The sequence below is a fragment of the Lissotriton vulgaris genome, chromosome 11 (assembly GCF_964263255.1).
Source record: "Lissotriton vulgaris chromosome 11, aLisVul1.2, whole genome shotgun sequence".
NCBI classification, from domain to species: domain Eukaryota; kingdom Metazoa; phylum Chordata; class Amphibia; order Caudata; family Salamandridae; genus Lissotriton; species Lissotriton vulgaris.
Window position 1 is genome coordinate 269,449,490 of NC_141699.1, and position 12,987 is coordinate 269,462,476.

General features: G+C 47.8%; 1 protein-coding gene across 1 annotated transcript in view; it reads left to right on the forward strand.

The window, feature by feature from the left end:
• The window catches only part of ASCC2 (activating signal cointegrator 1 complex subunit 2), a 364,116-nt gene extending 351,649 nt beyond the window's left edge, over nt 1-12,467 (forward strand). The window contains exon 19 of the mRNA XM_086943223.1: nt 10,835-12,467. Within this exon, the coding sequence (XP_086799349.1) occupies nt 10,835-11,006 (172 nt within the window). The 3' untranslated portion in view covers nt 11,007-12,467. The remainder of the gene's footprint in view (nt 1-10,834) is intronic.
• The last annotated feature ends 520 nt before the right edge of the window (nt 12,468-12,987 follow it).

Sequence of the window (12,987 nt, forward strand, 5' to 3'; positions counted from 1 at the left end):
CCGGACCTCCCGACCTCCAAGTGCGAGGGTCCGGACATCAAAGGGCGCCAGACCTATAACTGGGGCAGCTCCAGAGCAGGAAGTCAGTTGTATCCTGGAGTCGAGAGACACCGAGACGAACTCATCCTTGGAGGCCTGCTGGCGCTGCCGCGGCTCCTCTTCGTGAACGCTCTTGAAGGCCTGCTGGCGCTGCCGCGGCTCATCCTCCTTTCGTGAACCCTCTTGAAGGCCTGCTGGCGCTGCCGCGGCTCATCCTCCTTTCGTGAACCATCTTGAAGGCCTGCTGGCGCTGCCGCGGCTCTTCCTTTCGTGAACCATCTTGAAGGCCTGCTGGCGCTGGCGCGGCCCCTACTTGCGAACCCACCAGCTCGAGGATTGTGAGCTCTACACCTGCTTTCCCCGTACCTGTCCGGTACTGAGACTGTCCTGCTACCCTTTTCCCCAAAGAGACTAGAATTGACAGGATCCTCGTATCCTGGTCCTGCTGTACCGTCAGTTACCTTGCCTAAAGATACATATAAAAGTGTGCAGAACTCATCTCGGTGTGGTGTCTATCTGTGGGGGGGGGGGAGTTACTTGTCTGTACGATTACCGGAGAGGGCCCTCCCCAGGAGGCCTCTCCCCCTTTACTCGGCCGACCCTCCGGGTTCCCGTCTAACATCTATCATGTGGACACTGATCCTGATGATTATGACCAACAGTGGACGGACCCTGCTGACTCAAGGTGACCCGGACACTCATGTGTACAGTGTGAAAACGTCTCCTACCGAGGACACAACTGCTTTTAACGCCCTTTTTGAGAGGGCAGCCAGTAATCATGACGTCGAGCTACATGCTGACCCTGTGGACGAAGACTTTCTGGTCGACACTTTTTCAACTTCAGAAAGGGCAGTCAAAACCCTACCCATGCTCAAAGGGGTCCTCAAGCATGCTGCTGATATTTTTAAAGAAACCACTAGGGCCAGGGTGTTAAACCCAAGGATCGAGAAGAAATATCGGCCGCCCCCTGTGGACCCTCCTTATATAAAGGGACGGTTGACATTGGATTCATTGGTTGTTTCTAATGCACGTAAGAGAGCAAACTCCCAGACTACAGGTGATGCTCCTCCTCCTGACAAAGAGTCGAAGGTTATGGAAACTTCAGGAAAAAGAGTAGCTGCGCAGGCGGCTAACATCTGGCGCATTGCCAACACTCAGGCACTCTTGGCCAGATATGACAGGGCACATTATGATACCCTTGAGACACTATTGCAACACCTACCTGATCAGTACAAGGAGGGGGCAGAGCTACTCATACAAGAGGGGAAACTGATAACCAATGCTTCTATCAAGTGCACTCTAGACGCAGCAGACACTGCAGCCAGGGCCATCAACACTAGTGTTATGCTAAGACGACACGCCTGGTTGAGGATTTCAGGATTCAAACCTGAAATTCAAACTTCTATCCTCAATCAGCCAGTTAACCCAGACTTCTTATTCGGACCTGAGGTTGACACCACCCTTGAGAAACTTAAAAAGGACACAGAGACTGCAAAGTCTATGGGGGCTCTGCAGTCACAGCAGTTTCGGGGTAGCTCCTTTCGTCGCTCCAGTACTAGAGGACCCTCAAGAGGCCAGTCAACCCAACAGACACAGTACAATAAGGGAGGCACACAATCCACCTACAATAAGAACAACTATTTCTATTTCTAGGTTTGGTGAAGCGCAGCAGCTACCCCAGCAATGGGGCGTCCCGGCGCTATGAGACAAGCACGCAACTGGAGTGGATATCGGGGAAACAACATCAAGGGCAGAGGCAGAGGAAACAACAGTTCCAGATCCTCTGCCAATACCAAACAGTGACGCCCTGTCACTGCCCCCCGACCATATAACACCTGTCGGGGGGAGACTACAACAGTTCCTGCCGGTCTGGAAATCCATCACCACAGACAGGTGGGTGAGAGACATTGTACAGTACGGGTATTGTCTGGAATTAACGTCCACTCCACCCAACATCCCACCAAGACACCGTCCTATGTCCGCTGAGCACTTACACTTATTGCAGCAGGAGGTCGTCAGCATACTGCAAAAAGGGGCCATAGAGCTCGTGCCTGTAGAAGACCAAGGGTCAGGGGTGTACTCTCTCTACTTTCTCATACCCAAAAAGGACGGGTCTCTCAGACCTATACTGGACCTCAGGCCTCTAAACATTTACATTCTGTCAGAGCATTTTCATATGCTCACCCTGCAACAGGTTCTGCCGTTACTCAGTCGGGGAGACTTCCTCGCAACACTGGATCTAAAGGATGCGTATTTCCATATACCCATACACCCGTCACACAGACAGTATCTCGGGTTCACTATTCAACGTCAACATTATCAGTTCAAAGTCCTCCCTTTCGGAGTAACGACAGCACCCAGGGTGTTCACAAAGTGCCTGGCAACAGTAGCAGCACACCTCAGGAGACAGCACATACATGTCTACCCTTATCTGGACGACTGGCTTATTCAGGCAAAGTCGGCCCAGCAGTGTGCCAGCCACATGTCCCACACCATTCATCTTCTTCACAGTCTGGGATTCTCACTGAATTATCCGAAGTCACACCTTCAGCTCGCCCACGTGCGACAGTACCTGGGTGCGACAATAGACACTCTGGCAGCCACAGCACAGCCAAATTCAGTGAGAATAAACAGCATGCAATTGCTGATACAGAAATTCAGACCTCAACGCTCGCTTCCAGCGAAAGTGTTCATGCAGTTGATAGGCATGATGGCCTCCTGCATTTTCATAGTCCCGCACGCAAGACTACATATGCGTCCGCTTCAGGAGTGCTTAGCACTTCAGTGGAATCAGGCTCAAGGACAGTTAAAAGACCTAGTGTTGGTGAGCGGTCGGGCATTCAACTCTCAGCATTGGTGGAACCCACGAAACCTTTGCAAAGGCCGACCGTTCCAAGAGCCTGTTCCACAAATTGTACTGACGGCGGACGCGTCTCTCCAGGGATGGGGAGCTCATGTACTCCACTACACAGTGCAGGGACTATGGACAGCACAGCAGAAGAAGATGCACATCAACCTTCTGGAACTGATGGGAATCTTCATGGCGATGAAAGCTTTCAAGGTACACTTGTGCAACAAGGTCGTGTTGATCCGGACGGACAACATGACTGCCATTTACTAAATACAGAAGCAGGGAGGAACGCACTCTCCACAGTTGTCTCATCTGGCTCAGAGCATGCGGAAGTGGGCCATTCAGAGGAACATCTTCCTCATGGCGGAACGCCTCCCGAGCAAAGTCAACCAGATGGCGGATCTGCTCAGCAGACACAGCCACCAGATGCACGAGTGGGAGATACATCCATCAGTACTCCAACCGTACTTCCAGCAGTGGGGTCATCCACAGATAGACCTGTTCGCCACAAGGGAAAACGCAAAATGCCAAAGCTTCGCAAGCAGGTTCCCACACCCACAGTCGCAGGGCAATGCGATATGGATGAACTGGTCAGGCAAATTTGCGTACGCTTTTCCCCCAGCACCTTTGATACCGCTGGTGGCGGCACACAAACTGCAGCAACACTCGATGACCCTCATCCTGGTTGCTCCAATGTGGGCACGCCAACCATGGTACACCACGTTTCTGGAACTATCCGTGGTACCGCATCAAAGACTGCGCCTCACACCCAAGCTTTTGACGCAGAGCCATGGAGACATTCAGCATCCAGATCCGCAACAGCTCAACCTGGCGATCTGGCTCCTGAAGTCCTAGAATTTGGCTACCTAAATTTGCCGCCAGAATGTATGACTATCATCAAGGAGGCAAGACGGCCCACAACCAGAGCGTGCTAAGCGGCTAAATGGAAAAGGTTTGTCATATATTGTACCAACAATGACGTTAACCCACTGGATGCATCTATTCAAAACATTATCTGTTATTTGTTGCATTTATACAGATGTAATCTAGCGTACAGTTCCAGTTGTATACATTTATCCGCCATAGCAGCCTATCTTCAGAACAGGCAGCACCTCTCATTATACAGAGTGCCCGCCATTAAAGCTTTTCTGGAAGGACTTAAAAGAGTGATCCCTCCCAGACACTCACCATCACCAGTCTGGAACCTGAATGTGGTCCTCACCAGATTGATGGGACCACCTTTTGAACGTCTACACTCTTGTGAGATTCAATTTCTGACCTGGAAGGTTGCTTTCCTAGTGGCCATTACCTCACTGAGGAGTTAGTGAACTCCAGGCACTAACCATTCAAGAGCCATTTATCCAGGTCTACGCAAATAGTGTGGTATTACGCACCAACCCTACATTTATGCCTAATGTGATTTCGCAGTTCCTCATGAACCAGACCATAGAACTGCCAGTTTTCTTTCCTAATCCGGAAAATGTCGCGGAGAGATCCCTACACACGTTAGATGTCAAAAGGGCTCTAATGTACTATATAGACAGAACAAAGGATTTCAGAAAAACAAAACAGCTTTTTGTTGCCTTTTCTCCACAACACAAAGGCAATCCCATTTCCAAAGCAGGGATAGCCTGGTGGATCGTTAAATGTATACAGATTTGCTATGCTAAGGCTAAACGCACACTAACCATCCCACCACGATCACACTCCACACGTAAGTTAGGAGCGTTCATGGCTTTCCTGGGGAATATTCCTTTAGAAGAGATATGTAAGGCAGCCACTTGGTCCACCACACATACATTTACGAATCACTACTGCGTAGATGTGCATTCTAAACAACAGGCAGCTGTAGGACAGGCTGTTCTCAAAACTCTTTTTCAGACTGCTGCAGCTGGCACGGACAGCCGCCGCTAACAGGAGGGACTGCTATGTAATCTATGCACAGATATGAATTCAGCAGCCCACATGCCTCGAACCGAATATGCTATTTACCAGTATGCATTTGTTCTTGGCATGTAGGGCTGCTGACATTCATATTGCCCACCCTCCTCCCCGGCGCCTGTAGCAGCTGTAGCATTCAGAATTACTATCTAGCATGGACATCACTCACTGTATTACACTCCATCTCTGCCACAATGGCGAAAAACAATCTGAGGATGGAGAGGATGCCCATGCGCACTGTAGTCCAGGGGAGGAGCCACCTATCTCGTGATACTTCGAAGACTCTTCCAGGACAACAATGTGCAATCATCCGGACCCAACACTAGGCGGCGATCTATGCACAGATATGAATGTCAGGAGCCCTACATGCCAAGAACAGAAGCATACTGGTAAGTAGCATATTCGTTCCCCAGAAGTGCGTAGAATAGGCGTAACCAAGCCAATAACAGGAAAGGGGGAACACCAAAGAGAGGGGAATCTCCCTTTCGGAACTAAAACCCTCACACACCCAGCGAGCTAGGGGTCATGCTTCATCATTACCTAGCGGTCGACATGTTTCATGCAAGAGGTGCAATTCGTCAGGACCTAGAGAAATAAGTGAGTGCTACACAAAGAGGAAGGGGCAAATACTACCTTCCACTTGGAATGGACAAGCAGGCCGGATGGTCCTGCTGAGTCTTAGTGGGACCTAAGAGAAAACAACAGACAAGATGAGCGGTTAAACCTTCTGTGTATTCTGTAAACAACGAAAGGTCACCACAGCTCGGTTACTATAACTCTATCCATTAGTGAGGGGAATGGGACAACAACACAATTAGTGTTAAAATCAGGGGAGAATCAGTAGACGCAACCTGCACGCCTGACTGAGGGTCACTGTATGGTGAGGGAACTCAATTAAAAGGAATAAAAGCAATCAAGGGTATAGTAAATATTCTCACCCTACTAAGACCGAATTCAGCCGTCAACTGTCTTCTCAAGTGTGCTGGCACCCAAGGGTCAGGTACCTTGGGGAGAAATGGGAGATAAAAAGCAAAATATCTAGTGCATTGCGACAAGGAAGCCGTGAGTCGCATGCAGAACATAGAGGGAGCATCATAAAGCCTCAAGTTGCGTGTACTCAAGGCACTCACTGCTCCCAATAGAGTCATCACCAAGAACGCCTAGCACTCCATGCTCCAAGGATCGCACGAACATGCCGACGCCGCGAGTATCCTCAGACAAGCCCGGAGACTCCGTACACTGTCGAGGGAAGCAGCGCGGGCCAACCTGCATCAGCACAACACCGGAGCACAGCGAGGCCATGCGGGGACTGTGAAACTCGGGGCAAGCGAGATCGTAGTATCACGCATCCCTCTAGACAACATAAACAAACTCCCTTCTATGCAAGCGGCGATGAGTTAGCGCATCAAACAGCATTGAACGCGGGGGCCCCCCGAGGGGGACGAGCTTACCTGTCCGCACGACGGACAATGCCACATCACCTACCCGCACGGTGGGGATTGAGAGGCCGGAGCGGTGTGCAAGCGAACGTTTTCATCTCAAATCCCTGTCACGTGACCGGGGGGGGGGGGGACAGAAAGGGGCGTGTCCAGCGAGGCTTCTGGGCAATGGTAAATGGACGCTACCCAAATGTCGAGGCGGCCATGTTGTAATGTCAAAGCGATAGCTATGTGCCCAGTATGGGCCAGGACTGGGTGTTAAGAAGGCGTGTACAACTCACGAATTGTTGATTGTGACAACATAAAATTGCTGTAAAAGGACCCCCTCAACTAGTCGATGGTCTGAACTGGTCAGTAGTGTAGTTAACTGATTCAAGCCATCCACCCAAATAATGGTGCATATGTACAGTATGATTAAGCAGCCATATGATAGAGTGAGTAACGAACACTAGGAAGCGGCCACTAGGCAACATGAGGACAAAATGATATCACATACGGTGTGCCATCAGAAAACCTCTGAGAAGGCTCACAGCAATGACGCTGCCCCGTTTGTTAGTGGTGGTAATACTAGTAATGTAAAACCTAAAGAGTGCATGTAATCTGTAACAATTTGCACCCAAGAGTGAAAGGCAGGGGAGTCTACGCAATGTAAGAGCCAAGGCACCGGCCATCTCTCATCAGGATCAGAGAGTGGCCCAGGGAGTGTATACATGAATTGCTTGCTGATACCATTGTTAAGGAAGGGCAGACATATGGATCAAGTCCTTGATAAACTGCCCCAGGGAATAGAATCATTGAGGCCATCGGTGTCTGTGGCCAGGCGGTGGACCCATCTCTGCTCCATTCTAAAGAGCGACTGATCTGTGATCTGCTGGTGTGCTTCAAGCACCGTCCAATGTAGGCTATCTGCGGTGTGATTCATTTCCATGCAGTGGTTGTACAATTTTGTATGTGTTTTATGACACCTTATATTACTTCTGTGTTCAGTGATACGTAGCTTGACTTGTCTCATGGTCATGCCCACATATCTCTTTCCGCACGGGCATGTGAGTAAGTAAATACACCTCGAGGTGTTGCAGTTAGTGTGTCGCTTATGTCTCAGAGAGTTTGATCTCCTTACTGGGGCTGGTTTGACTGCAGACTGAGCATCCGCCGTAGGGATAGTGGCCTGTCACCGGGGGGAGGTCCCAGAGTGTTCTTTGAGTGCTCTTTTCCTTGACCCTCGGCCTTGTATGTATTAATTGATCTTTCAGGTTAGCTGTGCGCTTAAATGCAAACCTAGGACGAGGGATGGACAGGTCACCAGAATTAATGATACCCCAGTGTTTGTTGATGGTCCTCTTTTGGAGAAGTGTGGCTCAGGGGTTAGAGGCGGCAGACCCGGAAGCTGAGATCGGCCCTGGACCAGGGTTCAATTCCCCGCCTTGGCGGGTCTTGGGCTCAAAAATTCCACGGACTCGATAATTCTCGCTCCGGTGCCTTCTCGACTCACGGGTTCACACTCTGCGACTCTGGGCAATAGCTTGCTTAATCTCCACAACGGCCCCTCGCGGCGGGATGCCTGGCTTTCACCTTGTGGATACCCTGCCGGGGTTATCTCACAGGGGAATACCAGGACGGGTTCCCTAAGCAAGCGCTTAGATACCGACCTCGGTCAGTGATTTGCACTATATAAATACATGTACATGTACATTTATGTGTGTGGAGGCCTTAGTGAAAGAGGTAACACAAGTAATGATCTCAGATTGCTCCTGTGCTCTGGTTTCTAGGAGAACCTCTTGGGGATTGTTCATTGCCCTTTTGTATGAGTTGTGGATTTGTCTGTGTGGGTAACCCCTATCTTGAAGTTTGTTTTGAAGTTGTTTCGCTTCCTTTTTGAAGTCAACCATGGATGAACAGTTCCTCCGATTCTGAGGAACTGTCCAAAAGGTAGGTTGTCCCTGAGGGATTTGGGGTGATGGCTGTTATAGAGGAGGAGACTATTCCTGTCTGTCTCTTTCCTGTGTAAGTTGGTGCTCAACCCACCCTCAGATAGCGAAATCCTTAGGTCAAGGAAGGGGATGTTCGAGTCTGAGATGGTACTCGTGAATTTGAGGAAGGGGTTCTGTGTGTTTATCCAGCTGCAGAATGCTTGACAGGTACTAAGGTCACCCTTTCATAGTATCAGGATATCGTCGATATATCTGCGCCATAGGGAGAGGTTGTCCCTGTATGGATTGTTGTCGCCCCAAATGCTGGTCTCTTGTAGATGTATGTAGATACAGGCCAGGCTTGGGGTGAAAGTACTGCCCATCAAAGTCCCCTGTATTTGTTGGTAGATTTGGGTTTCATATTCAAAAAAGTTTTCAGTAAGGGCCAGTGAGGCGCACTCCATAATGAAGGTAATGGGCGTGGGGGAGGACCCGTTCTCTTTTTGCAGGGTCAATTCCATTGCCTCTAGGGTCGCCTGTTATGGGATGTTAGTATAAAGTGCTTCCTCATCAAGTGTCACCAAGAGGTCCACCCCTTCCCTTCCTTCAATGCTGTCAATGAGGCGCAGGACATCCTTAGTGTCTTGTAGGATTGAAGGGATTTTCTTCACTAGAGGTTGAAGGAACTTGTCAACAAATTTAGACAAAGGTTCAAGCAGTGATCCGATGCCTGACACGATGGGTCTACCAGGTACTGGTGAAGTGCCCTTACGAATTTTAGGGAGGGTATAGAAATATGGTATCCTGGGGTGGTCGGACACCAGAAAGGAGGCTTCATTTTTGCTAATCCACCCGTTCGTCTCACCTTCCATGACCAAAGAAGTGATCCTGGCAGTAAGTCTCGGGGTGGGAACAACATTGAGGGGAGCATAGTGTCTGGTATTAGAGAGTTGACGTCTACACTCATTGTCATACTCATTGATGGACTGAATCACGGTGGCGCCCCCCTTATCGGCCTGTTTGATAATGATCGTGGGGTCATTGGCAAGTGACTGTATTGCCTCTCTCTCTACTTTACTTAAGTTGTGGTAAATGGGAGAACGTGGTCTGTTTTCTAGACCCTTGAGTACAGCCCCCTCAAAAACCAGTATCTCGGGGGGGAACCATGTTGTTGGTGGGGGTGAACGTAGACGGTTTGCGCAACCCTGTGTCGTCTCGATCAGGTTCTGGTCTATCTTTGAAGAAAGCTTTTAACCGCACCTTCCGAAAGAACTGTTTCAACTCACAGGCTTCCTTGAATTCGTCAGGCAGTGGTGTGGGAACAAAGCCAAGACCCTTCTCCAAGACCTTGGTCTCAGTAGGAGTGAGGGTTCTGTTGGATAGGTTAACTATTAGGCTCTCTTTCCTGTGGTAGTGCTCCTGGTCTCCACCGTGGGTGTTGGTTGGCCTGCCACTGTACACCCTTTTGTCCTCCTCTTCTGCGCCCTCTTCCTCTGCCCCAGCCTCTGCCTAAAAAAGGAGGGTTATTCATCGGATAGAATTGTGGTGGGCCTTGAGGATAGAAAAGGTAGTGCCACGGTGGGGGAAGTTTAGGAGGGCCGTGGTACATCTGGCCATTGTTGTAGTCCTGGGTCGCAATGCGACGTTGGCTCCGGGAACCTTGACTACCTCCACTGGAATCGCTATTGGTAGAACCCCTTCTACTTCCTGTGTCTGAACTTTCGTCAGAGGAATAGCTATTCTTGGCTACAGTAAAGTCATCTTTCAGATAGGGGTAAACCTTTTCTTTGTTAAATTTAGACAAGTCTTTCTCAAGTTTAGCGATTTTTTTGTTTTAACAGGTACTCTTTGTTATCCGCAATCATCTTGTTTATCTCGGCAAGTTTAGTAGTAAACAGAGTCTTGTGCATAGTGCCTTTCAGGGCTGCTTCGGCAGCCTGTATTTTGACTAGGAGCGCATCTGCAAGTCTCTTGGCAGTTTTGACAATAAGGAAAAGCAGGTCTTTAGTGCATTTCCATGAGATCTGACACCAATCTTTTTTAAAAGGGCCATCTTCAAGGAAGATCCTGGGGATGATATTTACTATCAGGCCTTGGGGTGCGATCTTGGCGCCAATGATAGTAATCCTGTGCCAGTCTTTTTTCAATTGAGTTATCGTAACCCATTCATCAGTCGTTGAGCTTGAGGCAGCAGCACCTCCGGCGCCAAAGAGGGAGGGCGCTGATCTCAGGGCCTCTTCTATAGCTTCTTCGTCAAAGCTAAGTCCAGGGGTGTCTTCCATGGTTGGAAGGGGTAACTGCTATCAGCGTACCAGGGGGTGGCTGTATAGCAGGTTGGGCCACACAGTATGGGATGTACTGTTGGTAACCTAAATGATCCAACGGGGGTAACCCGTGCACGGAGTAGTCAACAAAGGGGGGGATCCAGGAGGGCTATATTTAACGGGGTCCAGCGTACACGCCCTAGTACTGAAACAACAAAAAACCCATTTGCATTTACCTGCAGTGTTACTTCTGCCTTGTGGAAAATATAACATGCCTGGGTCTGAAAGGTCTGATGGGAAGCAGGGGATGTTACCGTGGCTTGTTTAGTGTGAGATGTCACTTTGCAATGCTACTTCTTCTGTCATAACAGTTCTATGTTTCCCTTGCAGGATCCGACATGATAACTCTTCTGCAGTTGTGGGTACCAGCAGAGGGCAGGGGCAGGGCCGAGACACTGTACAAGAACGTCGGAAAAAGGAAGCCAACAAGAGCGCTCGAGCCAATCACAACAGACGATCAATGGCAGACAGGAAGAGGAACAAAGGGATGATCCCATCCTAGCAGTCTGAAGATTAGGCTTGCATTATAAACAAATGTCCTGTCTTCCACATGAATTTTCTCTTCCAATTCCCGAAGAATGCATACTATTTGCATAGAATCACACCCACCCTCTTGGCACCTTAAAACAGATCTGTATGTCCCAGCAGTAATTAATTTTCCTCTGTTTTCCATTAAGTGACCCTCCTCATTCTCTACCCACATGTCAAAAATCTGCCATATCTCTTTACTTTTCTTGAAAACTCCTCTGTTTAGGTCCCGCTATAATTAATACACTCAGTGATGTTTTTCCTTTCTATTTTGCTGTTTCTCCTCCCACTACTTTACTTTCTGCAGAAATATTTCTATTCTCTGTCTGGACTCACTTTTCTTGTCAATTTCCTTAATTCGTTTTGTACAAACCTAGCTGTAAATCTCAAAACTGGTCATATTTGTTCACACATCTCATCTCCTTTCGCCCACTAACCCCCACCACTCCCTCTTGACCTCCTCCATGCTTCCCTGTGGTCTCCCTTTTTTCCATGTCCCCGTCTTCCCTACTGGTTTCTTCATTCATACTTGCACAGATCTTAAACCTGTGCCTGACTCCACTTGGCACCTTTAATTCTCACTTGAACAGTTTGCATCTCCATGGGGTACCGCATATAGTAATTTTTATTGCCTCAAAGCCAGAGTTATATTTTTCTCATGGATTAAGTGGTGCATTCCCAGCCACCTTTTGCCTCAGTTAGGGAATGTCACTTCTTAGATTCCTTTAAAGGCTCAGTGCAGCTCAGGCTGGCCTACCTATTTGGCAAGACACTTTAGATGAGATACATGCCCAGTGATTCTTTATAGACTGTTAGCATAGACATATTAATCATTTAATATGTATGTCGAACCTACCAGTTAATGGTGTGAATCTACAGTGGGTTAACTCTGCTTCAAATGTTTATGAGGAATATTAAAAGTACCATTCAGTTGTGTAATAATAGCATGTATTATTTAAATACCTGTAGATATTTTAGAGGTTGGTGCTTGTTAAATAAACGTTCAGTTGCATCCAATACCATTATTATATCCGCAACACTGAAACTTACTGTGAGAAAGTCACCAAGCGTATCTCTCTTGTTTGTTTGTCTACAAGCAAGTTCTCTTGAGCAAATATGACAAAATATAAGGAAGAAGCACTTCGTACATGTCAATCCAAGTATTTTATGACCATAGCAAAGTATATGGAAAGCACATAAATGAATCTTTTGCAACAGTCCATTATGTTGATCGTATACAGTTTGTTGATCAAGTTACCACAGACAACTCTAAAAGATTATTTAAGACTTGTTCTTTATTTTCATCTTGTCAGACACAAAAAGGACATGGACACAGCCAATGCGTTTCGTCCCAAAAACAGCAAGACTTCTTCAGGGCACAAAAAGTGATTACAACTTTGCTTATATATAGTTAATAAACTTTATCCATCAAATTGATAGCAGCATGAGTTCCCTCATTTCTCACAATCCGAGAGTAAAGTTATGATCGCTTGTGTAAAAGATCTCTTGAGCTGTCTAGTAACCGCTATTAACCAGTGTTGGATCTTTAATAGATTCACAAGATTGCATCATTGTCTGTTGTCATGCTGAGAGTTTCTTGGTGACATTACAAAAGCAACATAACATTTCTTTAGAATAAATTGAAAAACATTTATTTTACTAGCCCATTTACATCATTAGAAATGACCCAAAGTTCAACCAGTTACATAACAGGTTTTGAACCACACAGTGTTGAGAGAAGTCCCTGTGTAGAGCTCTGGTCACAAACATAATGTTTGAGGCATGTAAAGCTGTAGATACACATGCTGTGCATAATCGTGCCATCTAGTGTTGGACTCGGATGTGTGCTTTTTTTAAAGAAAATCTTTCGAGTCATGACATATTGGGGCTCCTCCTCTTGCTGGCAATGCTCATGGTAATCAACACCGTCGGGGTGTGCTCTTCTCGGTTTACAT